Source organism: Balearica regulorum, chromosome 19 (assembly GCF_011004875.1).
Source record: "Balearica regulorum gibbericeps isolate bBalReg1 chromosome 19, bBalReg1.pri, whole genome shotgun sequence".
NCBI classification, from domain to species: Eukaryota; Metazoa; Chordata; class Aves; order Gruiformes; family Gruidae; genus Balearica; species Balearica regulorum.
Window position 1 is genome coordinate 5,735,496 of NC_046202.1, and position 16,221 is coordinate 5,751,716.

Here is a 16,221-nt window from a genome sequence, read left to right on the forward strand (position 1 = left end):
CTCAAGCTTTCTGCTTCACCTGTCTTGATCTTTGAATGCCTCCCCAGTTGTTTTAACTGGGGTTTTGAAGCAATGACTGAAATTAATAGATTTTTAAGCCTTCAGCTCTTCAAGTTTTGGGGGCCATATAACACCCCAAGCCCTTTCTAGCTGCTCCTTAGGTGTTTTGGCAAAAGCGCTCCCTGTATAGCGGCACTGATGCTTGAGGAGATGTGGGCAAGGAGGAGAAGTCAACTGATTTCTCCAGCTTGGCTCAGCTACCCTGTTTCCCAGAGCTTTCTGAAGCGCTGGTGGCTGGCTGTAGCTTGGACCAGTAGCTGTGGCAGGGGGGGATTTGAGCAGGGACTCGGACCAGTTGGCCCCTAGATTTCCAACTTAAATTTCTCTCCAGAATTCTAGTAATGTTGGGAGACTTTGAGCCTGAGTTAGCATTGTTGCTGGGACCCCCCCTTTGTGTGCCAATGATGGGATTTGAGGGTAGCTGTGCAGTGTTTATATCTAAAGAGCTTTAGTGCTCTCTGCATTCGTTTTGAGGTTTGATTTCCTAAATGCTGAACCTCCGCAGTAGAGGATGGTGGCACCTCTGCAGCTCCTTTGTGCAGAAGGCATGTTTTGCCGTTTGTCTAACGCAGAGCCGTGCAGGTTAGCGAGTCTCCTATGAAATGAAGGAAGTTGTAGCCATTCATCTTTCAGCCTAATGGACCACAGAAATTACAAGCTGTAGCATGCAGCTTAATCTTGCCACAAGGCAGAGTGCTGCATACTTTGCCTTCAATTTATGCATGCCGTGCCTTTTTATTAAATGTAAAAGAGCAGTTGACAGGATTTCTCCAGAGGACTTGCTTTGGCTATACCTGGTAGATAGCCAACACATTTCAATATATAGTAAAATGAATGATGGTGGTTTTTTTACCCTCCATAACAACCACCTTTGAAATTTGAGGACAGAGTTACGGACTATCCTCTGGGTGTCAAGCAGCAGAGGAGAGCAAGACAGCTGTTTTAGTTTTAACCCTGCAGATGACCCACTTCTTGAAGTATTTCCGTTGCTGTTACAAGATGCGGTGAGGGCCGGAGCAGCGGTTGCGCATCTGTGCTTGGTCAGGCCTTCACCCAGGGATGGCTCTTTGCCGCTTTCTTTTCTCTGTTCCTCCTTGTATTATAACTTTGAATTGTCTCTCTGTTGTTGCAGTGTGCAGAGGAGTGAATGCCCCATGTTGTGTTAGTGCCTGTCTGCCATGCTGGCCTGTCTGCCAGGACCAGGTGACCTCTCCTTTCAGCTTCTTTCTTACACGCAGATGAACACTGGACTTCAGAAATGTGAGTGACGTTTTGTCTGCAGGATGTGGTTAACTGTTAAATCTGGCTCTGGTACAGCTGTGACATAAACGTTCAGGATACAGTGGAAAAACTATTTAATGTTAGAGTCTTTCTTTTGTTATGCCTTCAAGGCATCCATCAATAATGGCTCTGAGAAATCGCTGTGGAGGTTCACGTGTGCTCAGCAAGCTCTCCCCCCTTTCCTGGCTTTACAAAGGTTAATTTTAACCACAGCAAGATGAAATGCAAGTGAGGTTTCTGTGAGATTCATGCCTCTGCTGAAAACATTTTGTGCTAAAAGTGTGCCAGCTGACTTGCTTCTTAACACAACTTTTTCCTGACTCCTTTTCACTTCCATTCGTTTAATTACTCGTAGACACCGACAAAAGGTGGATCAGGCTAATGCAAACCTTTTGAGGTCAGCAGCTCTGTTGTTCTACATACCTGGGGCATATACTGCAAATATTAGTGATCTAGCCCAAATTACTAAAGTTTAGAGTTTCCATCTTCTTTCTGATGTCTCTTTGGTGCCTCTGAAAATATGTCTGCAGAGTACTCTGATAATTCTTTTTTGATAACTTCAGTCATTTTTTTGATAGTTGTACTAGTATTTTTAAGAAGAACTTAAGTTTAGGAATGTAAGTTTACTGGCTAGAGATTTTTTTTAAAATCTTACTCTGTTTCTCCTCTTTATCACTGAAGGTGCACATTGATTGTTCAGCTGAAATTTCGGGAATACCAGGGTTTCTACATAAGATCTGTGTACTTGATTCTTAGGGCTGTGACCTCGCTGTTGTTTTTTGAAATGTGCATTGGGAGATCTCTGTACTCTCAATTTGCTGATGGATTCGTTGCTCTTTAAAACCAAGTAATTTACACTCCAGTTATAGCTAAAATTATTATGTTAAGACTTGTGATGCTACTGAAAATAGGTAAGATAATTTTGCACTTAAGGATGACGTGCTTTATGTCCTGCCACAGGGGAATGACACTGTTCACGTACACATGTGTGCTCCCCCACAGCACTTACACTGACTCCACAGGCTTGGTAATTGTGACGTCACTTTCAGCAATAGTAGAAATCTTTACTTACAAAAGGACTTTATTAGATGACGTGAAACTGGGCACTCCCCTCCTTTCTCTTTTCCATTTCCAGTTCAAGCTTTGCTGACCAAAACATGCTTGTTCAAAAGGTAGGCTGCTGCGGTGAGAACATCACTAGGTCCTTGCATTACGTGAAGTTTCTTTGGTGGATCGTAAAGCTTAGTCCTGAAAGCAAATTGTTGAGGTTCATGCGAGAGTAGCTGTGCATAAATCAGGTATTTGCTAATTGCATATTTACGAGGCAACGTGTGGGCAGTTTCTTAACCTGATGGTACCTGATGCTGTTTCTGAGAACTGCTTATCCCCATGCTGAAAGCGTTGCTGTATCCTGCTTAGCGAAGAGCTTCGGGTACTGCATTTAAAAGAATTTAGGACATAAAGTAGCTGGCAGGCACTGGCTGGCAGTGGTAATGCTCAGCTGTTCCAGTTTGTTCTGATTTATATGGAAAATGAAACTGCTCGTACAGACCTTGCTCACCCCCGCTGCAGATGTGCGTAAGAATAATTGGTGCATTTCTCTCCATACTGTATATGCACAAGTAGTCTAGCCCCTGGCCAAAGGAAAGCTGAGTTAATGAGCATTTTTAATGAACGGTGACTTGTGACTTTTGATGGGGGGGTTGGAAACGGGCTTTAATAATAGTGCTATTGCTTTTATAAAAGGCACAGAACTCCACATGATAGCCTTTATTCAGATTTATGATGTTTGTATTAATAATTTTTTAAGTGTAGTTTTCTGGATCAGACTTTTTATTAATGCTTAAAAATCCACATTAGCTTAATTATCTTTTTTTTCTTATTCACTTTCAAATAAGAGGCTTTTTTCTTAAAGGTGGTCTGTGCAGTAGGAGTTTTATAGATTAATATGCACATATTTTTTTCCCTTAGAAATTGATCACTACAGGACTTCCAATTTCAGTATTTTTCTTTGAATTCCAACCTTCATCACAGGCTAACCCTGCAATTCATCCCTATCCACTCAGGGGATCTCTCACTGACTCAGTATTGCTATTCTCTCCTTCCTCCCAGTGACTCCAGTATAAACCTGACCAGTCAATCCAAGATACTTGAGGCAAGGTTGTTTGGGCAGTATCCACAGCCGCTGTTGGACATAGCAGCAGGGCCTGGGAGAAAAAAGGGTGATTTTTCATGACAGAGGTGCAAAGTCACGGTGAAAGGTACTTCTTGGAGAGCTTTTGGGGGCGAACAAGAGAGGGCAAGTTGGGACTGAATGTGGGGTCATCAGCTAAAATCGAGTCCTTTTTAGGGGCAAAGGCTCTTTCTGTAAAGCCTGTAGAGACACTGCTGCAGTTGAGATTTTTATGCAGAAGATGGGCACAGCTGTTTTTTGCTTGTCCCAACACCGATGCTCTCATTAGGGTAGGAATCCTGAAGGCCGGTTTGTATTTTGTTTAATGTTAATGAAAATTTAACCGTAGGCAGTTTTAAAAGCGGTGGGTTTTAAAGCCTTAATGTGAGATACACTTAAAACATGTTACATTAGTGCTGAGGTGAGGCAGAGAAATATATCTCATTTCATGATAAAAATAGCTCCAGCGGTGAGACGTGCACAGGAATGTGACCAGACGAATTGGTTGCCACGGGATTAGTGGGAATGTGAACTTGCAGCTCACCAATTTATTGGGGTAATTGCTCATAGGAACAGCTTTACCTTATAGTAAACATGAAATAATTACTTTTCAACAAAAGTCTTCTGCCTTGCATTTGCCATTAGGTAACTTTGTGAAGCTCATCTCATTGTTTTCTTAACGTAGCTTGTTCATCTGCCGTCTTCCTCGTCATTTTATGGCCCGATCCAGAATTCTTGCACTTGCAGACGAATTATGAGTATATTCTAATACCAGCAGTTTCTTTTGGTCTATCCTAGCTGTTTCTCCATTCACTTAGTAGCCAGACCTAATTGTTCTTTACTGGTTTGTAGGATATTTGTACAGGATATTCAGACTCTTGCTCACCCCATAATGCCTTTCTCCTAATTTTTTACTGCCTTAATTATTCTAGTCATCAAGTCTTGCCTATGGAACTACTAGTAGAGCACATTTTAAGCAGCACGTTGGGAAACTTGGAAATAAATCACCTTGGTCAGACCTAAGGAGAACGGCTGAGTTAGTCAATAGTAAAAGGAACATAATCTTAGCTGTATGCAAAACGGGCTCTGTTTGAAATGGTGGTTGGTTTCAGAAGATCCTGTCTGAGGGATTTAAAAGATGGTTTGCCATTTGGTAACATGCCAAACTTGATGATAGTGCATCATTTAAGTTTCACTAAGGGGTTGTTTTCTCTCGTCAGAGGAAAGAGTTCTTACAGATTCGGGATTACAGATGTGCTGTAACCGATAGCTGCAGCCTGTTCAGACATTGACATTTTCGCTGCTTTCTAAAAGCTTCCATCACAGTTCCCATGTAACAGGAAAAAAAAAATGCTTGTGTAAAAGAATATTTAGTGTATCTGCTCAGTGCTTATATTTGCCACCTAATTTGCTGATATGCCTATAGAAATGTAAACCAGGCTGGGAAGTTTTGATGGTAAAGGTGTCTTAAAGTATCTACGTAATTTTTCATCTGAAAATAAAACCTTTATGTGACAATGGCTGTAACCGTAAGACAGACAGGAGTGGATTCCTTTGTCTGTTGTTGATGGTTCTTCTCTGATTCACGGTGAGTTGCAAGGGTGGTCTCCTGGGGAAGAAACAGAACTTCATGAGCATGGGCAATGCTAAAAATAAAGGTTGGGAAGCTCCTGAAGGCCTTGGCTGTTGGGGCACAGTAGTACTGGCAGAGTCCATTTGGAGGCTCTCCTCTCCGTTAGGAGCATAGCAGCTCCCTCAAAAGGACAGTCAGAAACCACCTGCCTGCAGCAGAGTATGAACAGAGAGGATGTTCAGGTTAATACCAAATGAATATTTCCTTTGATTAAGAAAAAGGGTGGTATGTGTTTGGACAGCACAGAGAGTAAGGATACATGCTGTGCTAAAAACACAGGACAGCCCACTTGCAAAGCTTCTCATTTCACAAAAGATATTTTTAATATTTCTGTAATTATCATTTTTCTCTTGGTATCCATCCTATTTTCCATATTCTGGCCCTTACTTTCTAAAAGTGAGTGCTCTTAGAGCAGTACTGCTCTCCCTCATTTGTGAAGACTGGAAGCTGCAGGATGCAAAGAGAGAGATGGCTGGTACTCAGACTTGAGCTGTATTCAGGAGCCTTTTGGAGGTAATTTGCTTAAAAGAACCAGAGGGGTTTTCAAGAGGAAGGGCTGTTTGCCTCAGAGCATCGAGCTTTTTACTGGAGCATTAGATTTCCTTGGGTCAGAGGGCCAGATGTGGGGCTGGGGAGCTCTTGGGCTCTGGAGGAGCTGGCTGCTGTGTTTCCCGTTCTTTCAGCAAAGCAGCAGATGGCATGGGGACACTGAAAATTTTAGCAAAAAAGGATGGGCATTTTTTTTTCCAGTAAACTGTTTGCTGGGGGGGCGGGGGGGGGAATCAAGCAAAAGCAAAATCGGATTGTCAAAGCTGCAAGCCATTATTTGAAGATTATAAAATCACTTCTAAAGCAGTAGTCCCATAGGAGTTAAGCAGCAGAGCTGTGGTAGGGGAACAGCCCAACTTTCTGCTTGGAATATGATTATAGTGAGAGACACACAAGCATTTCCCTAGATTTCTGAAGTTCTTTCCAGAAGCACTTCGAGCTTGTGGGCAAGGTAGGTATCTGGTAAATTGGAGTAAGTGAGACCGCACCCCTGTCTCCAGAAGTCTTTTGTCTGTGTCTGGGGAGTAGCATGTTTTTAATCTTACGGGTTAATGACGTCATTTTGCTGTGTGATACAAGGATGCTGTCCTTAGCAAGGTGCCACACTGAAAATTCAGCTGAAGAAGTAATTGCAAGCCATAAAACAACGCACGTGTAGCCTCCTTCCATTTGCTGAACTTGGACTGACAAGGGCTTCCTAATGGACAAAAAGACACTCAAAGTGCTTTCAGATGTCAGCATCTAGAAAAGAACTCAGATGTAAATGGAGGCTTGAGCTGAAGTGCTTCATATGGTTCCCACCTCAGCATTACACAGGTTTAATGTTTAATTCATAACTTTCTGATTTCTGAATTACATGGTAAAGATACTGAGAATGGCTTGAAGAGCCATGGGGAGGCAGCCTTAAATTAAGAGAATAGACACTAGCCCACCACCGCAAGCTGTAAGAAATATTTCAGTTGGAGACAGTCTGATGTTTATAGCATGTTATCTGTTTCTGTCCAACCGTAAACATGGTTTTGTTTTGCTCCCCTGGGCAGGCCTTGCCCTAAGCTGAACTGGGGATTGTGTTGGTCACCAGGTAATAAAGGGAATGAGGTACCTGGTACACGATCCGCTGGTCTGGGAGGATGAAGTTCTTGCCTCTTGATTCCTTGGAGATTTTCTACCCTTGTCGTGCAACTCTCTTGCCCTAGGGTTGATCCCTTGCTTACCAGAATCGGTATTGACGAATTTCCTTTCTCCGCAGGGGACACTACACAGAAAATGAGATCTGCACAGTATCCTACCCCAGCAGAATTGGATGCTTATGCTAAGAAGGTCGCCAACAATCCACTGACTATAAAAATCTTTCCAAACAGTGTCAAGGTTCCCCAGAGGAAACACATACGCCGTACTGTGAACGGACTTGATACTTCGGGCCAGAGGTACAGTCCCTACCCGTCTCAGGCCACCACGAAAACAGGCCTCCTGGCGATAGTCAAATCTCCAGCAAAAGGAATTATCAAAGACTTTGACGGGACACGCGCGCGCCTGCTGCCGGAAGCAATGATGAATCCCCCTTCCACACCATACGTTGCACCTAGCACTTTAACCCACCCCCAGGCGCTTGCTCGCCAGCAGGCTCTCCAGCATGCACAGACTTTGCCGCACCCCCAGAGTATACCGCAGCCACAGACTTTGCAGCACCCTCAGGGTATACCACAGCCACAAAGCTTACCGCACCCTCAGGGGATACCGCAGCCGCAGACGCTGCCGCACCCTCAGAATATGCAGCAGCCGCAGGGCTTGCAGCATCCTCAGACCATGGCACACCAGACTCTGCAGCACCCCCCGAATCCTTTGCTGCAGCCGGGTTTACATGGAAGCAGAAAGATGCCGGATGCAGATGCGCCGCCGAATGTGACCGTGTCTACCTCAACCATTCCCCTCTCTATGGCTGCCACCCTGCAGCAGAACCAGCCACCGGACCTGAGCAGCATTGTGCACCAGATTAACCAGTTCTGCCAGGCCAGAGCTGGCATTAGCACTACCTCAGTCTGTGAGGGACAGATTGCAAACCCCAGCCCTATAAGTCGCAACCTGCTTATCAATGCAAGTACCAGGGTATCTACTCACAATGTCCCTACACCCATGCCTTCCTGTGTAGTAAACCCTGTAGATCATGCTGCTGCTGCTATTCCTCCTGCCTCTGTTAATGTGCCCATGGTGAATATTAACAGGGTGCCGCCCGCATACCAGAACGAAATCAAATCGGTTGCGTGGAACCAGCACCAGCTTGCGCATCTGCAGCAAATGTGTGGGGATGCTGCTGGGCCTGCTGGACTCGCAGGGAAGCACCCTCAGAGAGAGATCGCAGGGCAGAGTTTTCCTGGCAAAACTTCAAACTACCCTCAAGAACTGTGCATGGGCCAGTCGTTCAGCTTGAAGCCCCCCATCGAGAAGCCTACGCCTTCTCCACCTGTGAATGGGTTGCAGGGACCCTTGCCATATACCAATGGGCACTATTTCCAGCCCATCTGGAATAACATTCTGCCCACACCCAACAGTGACAGCTCTGGGTCCCAGGACCTCGCCATGCCTTTCCACGGGGGACAGCCAGCAGGAGCACCGCTAGATTGTGCAGGAGGAACTCATTACAGAGCTGGAGCTGGCCCATCCAGCCAGAATAATGTGATGCAGACCATGGATTACCTAAGCGGGGACTTCCAGCAGTCCTGCTTCAGAGATCAGAGCATGGCCGTGCTGGGGAAAGTCCATCGGCCTCCCATGAACCGAGCACCTGAACCAACCGATAGTCGAAATCTTCATATTCAACACCCAGGGTATAGATAGGCTGCAGTCACTTTCACAGACAAAAATTATAGGTTTAGTCTTAATTTTAATTAATAAGCAAGGCATTTTTAACTTGCAAACTTGTGTGATCATTATAGTAACCATTGGAAGAAGACATACCGTATATTTAAAAGCTTTGCTTACATGTTATCTATCTCCTTTATGCATCAAATATTTAACATGCCTTTTGTTTCAAAGAATTTCATTACACTACGTCACGCCACAGCTGTTTCCTCACCGCAGAATCCCTTTCTTGCAGCTTTTGCCTTCTGCTTAGTAGCTACTTGCTGGACTGATGTTGAGTTGCTGCAGGGTTTCGCAGTTGCATCTGTTCGCCAGCTCCGTCAAGAGCGAGGTAGCGTAGCTGCTTAAATTTCCATCTCAATTTCCTCTGAAGATTAACAGCAACAGAATTTGTCAGGAAGCAGGGCTTATTTTCAACTCGAAAGCCCATTTCATTAATGCATTAAACATTGACCATTTGCACTGTCTAGAGGCCTATTTAATTGAAAAAGAAGCCTACATTTGAAAAGAGCTAGCTAGGGGTATGTATTTAGGCATTAATATAGGAAGAAGCTTTTCAGCTGTCTCTTGCCGAGACGCCCGTGTTTGTCGTTTAGACTTTGTCCAAAGCCAAAAGTCTCTGGCTGATTGATTTTTATTTTTTTTTTTAATTTTATTTTTTTGGCGGACAGGGTATGGAGGAGGGGGAATGGCAGTTTTGGGATGTAGGCAGCATAACTACCGTAGGTAACTGCCTTTTTTCTGCATCATATTTCCCTTCCCCGCTCCCCTTTCGCCAGCATAAGAGCTAACTTTGTCTGAACCCCTCGCTGCTAGGAGTCTGGCCGTCCTGATGTGAAGGGAATCCAGACCCACTGACAACTCCAAAAAGGGTTCAGCCGTTTCGCGGGTAGCTAGAATTAGTTTCAGGGCGAGGAGACGTAACTCAATCTCGTCTCCGGTGCAATGAGCGGGCGCGCGGGGCGGCGTGGTACGGCGCAGCCCCGTTCCGGCAACAGTACCGACGGGAGGCGGTTGATCTGAAGCGAAGCTCCGCTCACGAGCCACTGTGGGACCAATGGTCCTGTATTCCTCTCCGTCAAAACTCCACAGCAGATTTAATGGAACAATTCTCGTCCCTGGGAATCAGCAAAGCTATTTATATCATCCCTTTTTCCCAGGGTCTCGGTGCCTAACTCCTTCTGTTCCTTTCCCACGTCACTTCCAGCAGCTAGTCGAGTCAGCGGCCATAGGACACTAACAATTGGGTAACCTCAGCATCTCGTTCTCCTCGGTGTACCGAAACATACCTTTCCTTTCTAACAGCCGAATTTGTTGTAAGTAAAAAATCTGACATCTCTGTTAACGAGACTAATACTTGAACATAATGATCACAATCAAGTTTGGAAATTAAAAAAAAAAAAAAAATTTAATAATAAAAAAAATAAATGCATTGATTCTTTATATGTACACTGGCTAAAAATATTGCTCTACACTGTAACTTTTAAGTGTAATATTTCTGTATGAATGTCGCCTGGTAGTGTGGGTTTGAGTAGCATTGTGTATGGGTGAACCCACTGGCCTCTGCCATCCACTGGCCTCCCTCACAGCCCTTTGAAAAAACAAAGCCTTAAGTATTTGCTCCTTGAACTTTCCTTAACGAGCATGGTTTAAAATCTTAAGACATCATACAAAAGTTAAAAAAGAAAAAAAATAACAAGTTTTGAAGTGACGTCATAGTTGGCTAGAGATTCTTAAAGTTTTTCGTAAATGGAAAAATTAGAAAACACTTATTTGTATTTTTTTAATTTAGACGTGTAGTCCTGGGCTGTAACAAATATTTAGGTTTCAAAGCTTAGCAGAGTATGTTTTCTGACTCCTTGCGTAAGTTAGTACACTTATATCATGTCATTATTTAAATTCTTTTAAGTGTACTATAAACCATTCTTTAGTGGTAACTCTTTAGCAAAGTTAAGCAATTTGACTAAAGACGGATTAAATTATGTGTTGGCTTGTGTTGCCTTATATTTAAAAAGGAAAAATTGCCTGATTGTGTTATGCCAAATGATAGCAACATGAAGTCCTAATTTATTGTTTATAATCGTATTCCTGCAGTCTTTGTGAAAACTGGTAAATATACATCTATGAAAGAACTAAAATCCTGAGGCTTTTCATGCAATATTTTTCTGAATCCGTTCTATTGGAAGCCAAGGTTTGAGTCTGAAGCTGCTTCCCTTACAGTCTCCCCATCGTCTTCCCCGTCCCGCTCCCCCAAATCGATCTAGGGCTGTGCTATGACTTTAACCTTTCCTGCCGAGTTAGTTACTGTAAGGTGTTCTGCTACCTGAATACATACCTTTTTACTAAATAAAATATTGGCATCTCCTCTGTTCAGTAGCCTGCTACAAATCTCGACCCAGACTGTTATTAAAAGCTGATTTTCTTCCTCCCGCTCTTTTCCCGAGAGAGAGAGACTTGAGTAGAGTCCCGCATCGTGGTGGTTGTGGAAGCGGTTTCAGTGCCGGGGAGGTGTTTGTGTTAGCGACGGCGAGTTGTTGGGGATTGTTCTGCACGGGCAGTCGCAGGTAGAGCCACCACCTCTGAGGCGCAAAAATACTCCCAAGACTCATCCAGGTGGGATGTTGCTTGAAAAATAGGAATCGTTTTACTATTAAAATATACCGAAATATTTCCTGTTGTTCTAGGAGTGAGATTTTTCTTTAGACCAACCCTTTTCACTTCTGCAGCAGCCTGTTGCTGATGGGCTCGCCTTCCTTCTCCTTCCCCACTACACCCGTAAAGAGAAATGCAAACACTGACCTGCCTCGTCCCCAGGTACAGCTTTTGAGAGCAAACACCGAATACGCTGCGTAGGCGCCCGGCGCGGGGATCCGGACGTGGCCCTGTCGCTTCCCGAGGTGACGAAGGGGTGGATGGGGCAGGAGCCAGAGGCCGTAGGAGGTGTGCTCTCCTGGAAACTGGTGTTTCTGTTCCCGAGGGATCCTGGGCTCTTGCGATGAGGGTTCTGCTCCTTGAGGAAAGAGCAGGGTGTTTTCAGATATTTTCCTGAGCAATTGTCAGCACTGAAATCTCCCCTTCAGCAGAATATCGTTATTCTAACGGTTTCTGGCATGTCCCTTGCTAGCCAGAGGTGGACATTGGATAGATCCCAGGAGGGATAAACATGGAGGTGGTGTAAACCCTTCCACGAGGAAGCTTCCATCTCTGCCCTGTCTTGTCTTTTCCAGCAGAAGCTTTGAAGCTGTTAAATCGCAAGCCCAGTTTGTTACAGCCCAAAGTTAACATTTTATAAAGACGCTTGTGAATTTTCTTTAAGCTTATGATATGAGAGATGTCTCCGTGGGACTTGGCCGCTCCTGTAGAAACCAAACAGAAATGTTTGCTGGGGCTCACTGTGGAGAGAACTGGGAATTGCTGCTTGTATTTCATTAAACCACAGACTGATTATAAACGCTGCTGCTTATGTGCTACGGGTATGAACGAGAATTTTTTTTTTTAATTATTTTTCTTTTGTCCGCAGGAAAAATAAAAAAAAAAAGAGAGACCTGGTCCCTCTGCCCCTTCTGCTGGTTTGATGCCGTGCGAGTGCGTGAGGCTTGTGTGGCCGTGGTCGGCGGCACGGGGTGGGTGCTCGTCCCAAAGGGAATTTGGGGAAGGGTCTCCAGGGGGTTCTGGGGTTACGACTGTGTCGGGCACAGCCTGGCTGCCCTTCTCCAACCAGAGCATCAAGCAGCTCTGAGAAAACAGAAGAGATACAAAATCCAAGAGCCAGAAAGATGCTGAAATAATTATTTTAAAAAGGAGGAGGAGCCAAGGGGGTGGTTTAAGTCCCTGTCCAGGGATTTTTGACAACATGGGCGAGGGTGGGGGCTGTCCCATGGTCTGCTTTCCCTGCCTGGGAGGGAAACGTGGGGCTGCTCCAAAAGCTGGACCTAGGAGCTACTGGCCTTCAAAGTGCTGACCTAATAGTGTGCATAATAAATGCAGAGTTTTGCTTATTAGCATAATACTAAATATAAAATTTTAAAAGAGATCTGTGACATTTATAGACCCCTTTCAAAAGACAGGAGCCGTGAGGGTTTTCTTTCCTTTCCGGTGCCCATACCCCTAATTTGGGTGATACCCTAATTCGGTGCTTTCCTCTCAGAAGAGACACCACAAGGAGAGAGCGTCTCCGCGCTCGCTGCGAACATCTGAGCGCCCAAATCCCTCTGATGGCGAACTAATACCTTTCATGCTGTTTCCAGTGTTCCCCAGATGCTAAGAAACATACTTAGTTCCCACGTGCTTTTCCGGGAATTTGGGCTAAACTGGGCAGCTTAGCCCAGCTAAGCTTAGCCGGGAAGAGCTGACTTTGCCCATGGGCACTGCTGCATCCCGGCTCCAGCATCCAGGAACGCCGTGCCGAGAGCGGCCGCTCCGTCCATCCATCCTGTGATGGCATCGCTGGAGCTCCTTCGGTATCTGGCTTCTTTATCCGTTCCCCCCCAGAGGGAGGAATCCCTTCTGCAGAGCTTCTCCAGGAGACTTTTACATCCTCTTTCCAGCTGGTCAGACCCATTTATCGGAACGAAGATCTGGTGTGATAATGGGCCAGTGGGGACTTCGGCGTGAGCAGCTGCTGCCTCTGCCAATGAGTTACCTGCAGCCACAACTAACTAAGCCGAAGGCTTCTGGCAGAGCCAGCTCCAACCTTTTAAAACTTCTCCTTTAGGGCCAAACAGGGTTTTTCTCCCAAAGATTTTAGTGTGTTTGGGGTTTTTTTCCCCTTACGCTGAGCTCTCCATACCTGGTAGATGGTAGGAGGATTGGGAATGTTGAGTTTGACCCAAGGTAGGCAACGCGACGAGATGTTCTCTGCTTAAAACCAGCAGCACGTCATCTTGGGGGGCTGGTTTGGAGAGGAGCAACTGCTGCAGATGCTGCAAAAAAATTGGAGCTGAAAAAAGTCCTCCTCGATCTGGGGGGGGCTGAGGAGGGGTGTCTGCGGGGTGGAGGAGCCGAAGGAAAGGGGCACGTTGAGATCTCCTCCGGGAGCTCACGTCGGACATCCTCTAGCCACGGCTGCCTTTACGCTGCTCTTCCAATGCTCAACAAGGCTGAATTGCAATAAAATTACTGGAGTATTTTATCTAATTAGTTTAATTTCAAGGCAATTGGGTACAAACCATTAATTCAGCAGGGATGGCTGCTAGCCCAAGAGATGCACTAAAATGGAAGTGGTGAAAGATTGAAATGGTCCCACTGTAAAACCCTCTCCGCACCACCCGGTCCTGGGGAGGGAGGGGTGCCTGGCTGGGTTTTTAATAAAGGATGTGCAAAGCAAATTTATCTTGTGTTTTTTCTCCTGATGAAATACTAACGCCTGGTTTAGCTGTCTTGGCTAAAAAAACCCCCAACAATAATCGGCACAAGTCAGGGCTTTACTGCAGGAGGGTTAGACGATGTGGTTTTCCTAAAAATTCTCCCTGTCTGCGTCCCAAAGGTTTTGTCATGGAGCGTGATTAGCTAAGGGCATCTCTGCTGGGGTTGGGGTCTTAAGTCCCATCCGGGCTGGGGGTTCCCTGCGTTTATAGAGCCTTTAATAACACTTTCCCCTATAGCCTGAGCATCTTGTGAACTACTCGGCCAGTGTCCAAGCCGCGCTGCTCTGATGGAGCCGGGAGCAAGCTGGCAGGTTCTGGGCCTTTAGAATAAATCTTCAAACCAACAAGTTTCCAGGAAGTTTATTTTTAAACTTGATATTTGTGGCTAAATTTAGTAGCAAATCGATTTTTTTCTCCCTCTCCTCGGTGAATATTAAGAGCATCTCCTCCTCGCAGCCCAGGTCTTGCAGGGGATTTGCTCCCCCATTTTCTGCAAACACGTGAAGGTTAAGAGGTGCTTGAAGATCCGGCTGACATTTCCAGCCCGGCACTGCACCCAGCCGTGTGCGCCGTGGCTCCGGTTGCAAAGTGTCGGGGTAAATGGAGCTGTCGTGCGGTGCTAATCGGCGCAGGGTGCATCCGTGCTGGAGTGCCAGCGCTGGGAGCTACTGGAGAGCGGCACCTGACGGCAAATGTCACATTTACAATTGGAGAAGGGGAAAAAAAAAAAACCCACAAAAAAACCCCACAACAACAACAAAAATCCCAAAACACACAAGCAGGGAAAGCAGAGGGTTGTAAGTAGGTCCCTGGGCTGGGGACGAGGCACCGCAGGGTCACGGGAACCTCTGGGTTTGTTTCCCCTCCCGGAATGGCTTCCCGACGCCGGGCGCTCAGCGAGCAGGCGCTGCTGCACAGGCTTTCCCCACCATCGCTTCACCACACTAGCTGAAGCTTTTAGCTCATAAATAATCTATGGATTTTTTTTTTTTGTTCGTTTGGTTGGTTAGGGGTTGGGGGTTTTTTTTGTTTTGTTTTTGTTTGGTTGGTTTTTTTTAAAGTAACTGCTGTGCAACAAGATGCTGCCAACAGCCTGCTGTATGGCCTGGCTATAGGAACAGGACAGGTCCTGCACAGAATCTGCACACACACAGGTAAAATAAATATAAATAAAATACCTATAATAAATATGAAATATAAAAATATAAAATAGCTATAAATAAAATGTACGCAGGGTGGGCGCTGGCCAATGCTTTTACCCTCATTAGCCCGGCCCACATTGGTCTTAACCGGGCAGAGATGGGGGTTCAGTCGCTGGGGGGGGGGGGGGGAAGAAAAGAAAAAGAAAAAGAAAAGAAAAAAGAAAAGAAAAGAAAAGAAAAGAAAAGAAAAGAAAAGAAAAGAAAAGAAAAGAAAAGAAAAGAAAAGAAAAGAAAAGAAAAGAAAAGAAAAGAAAAGAAAAGAAAAGAAAAAAGAAAAAAGGAGTGAATAGTGGCGCCGAGCGGCGGGGCCGGGCAGGGCCCTCTCCCTGCGTGGGCCCCGGTTCCTCCCCGGGCAGCCCCGGCCCGGCCCGCAGCGGCCCCGCAGACACCGCGCGGCGGCGCCCCCGAGCCGAGCGCAGCGCCGGGACCGGCCGGCTCCGGGCGGGGGGGGCTGGGGGGGGCGGGGGGGGGCTGGCACCGGGACGGACCCCCGGATGGTGCCGGTGTGGGGCCGGCATCCGGCACCGGCGTGGGCTGACGCTGGGCAGCGGTATAGGGCTGGCACCGGGCACCAGTACAGGCTGGCACTGGGCACCAGTATGGGCAAGAGCTGGGCACCAGTACAGGCTGGCACTGGGCACAGACTCAGGGGGCATCAGGCACCAGTACGGGCTGGCACTGGACGCCAGAAAAGGCTGATACTGGGCTGGCATCAGCCACCGGTTTAGGCAGGCACTGTCCACCAGTATGGGTTTGCATTTGGCTCCAGTGTAGGAATGGCACCGGGTACCAGTATGGGCTTGCACTGGGCACCAGAACAGGCTGATACTGGGCAACGGAATTGGCTGTCATTGGCCACCAGTTTGGGCTGGCACTGGGCACCAGTAGGAACTTCTTGCATTTTTGCCCCAGCAGAGGATTGGCATCAAGCACCAGTATGGGCTGACACTGGGCAGCAGTATGGGCTAATATTGGGCACCAGTATGGGCAAGAACTGGGCATCAATAGGGGCTGGCACTGGGCACCAGGATGGGGTGGACTGGGCACCAGTATGGGCACCAGTACAGGCTGGCACTGGCACCAGTACAGGCTGCTGTT

At 46.4% G+C, this 16,221-nt stretch overlaps 1 protein-coding gene across 4 annotated transcripts in view; it reads left to right on the top strand.

Annotated features, from left to right (window-relative positions):
- FAM222B (family with sequence similarity 222 member B) overlaps positions 1-12,027 on the top strand; it is a 37,704-nt gene extending 25,677 nt beyond the window's left edge. For 2 of the 4 annotated variants that reach the window (XM_075771239.1, XM_075771241.1), the window contains exons 2-3: positions 1,193-1,320; positions 6,946-12,027. In XM_075771239.1, the coding sequence (XP_075627354.1) occupies positions 1,239-1,320; positions 6,946-8,531 (1,668 nt within the window). In that variant the 5' untranslated portion in view covers positions 1,193-1,238 and the 3' untranslated portion in view covers positions 8,532-12,027. Of the gene's footprint in view, positions 1-1,081; positions 1,101-1,192; positions 1,321-6,945 lie in introns of those variants that run through there. The other 2 variants (XM_075771240.1, XM_075771242.1) reach the window with 2 other exon arrangements.
- The last annotated feature ends 4,194 nt before the right edge of the window (positions 12,028-16,221 follow it).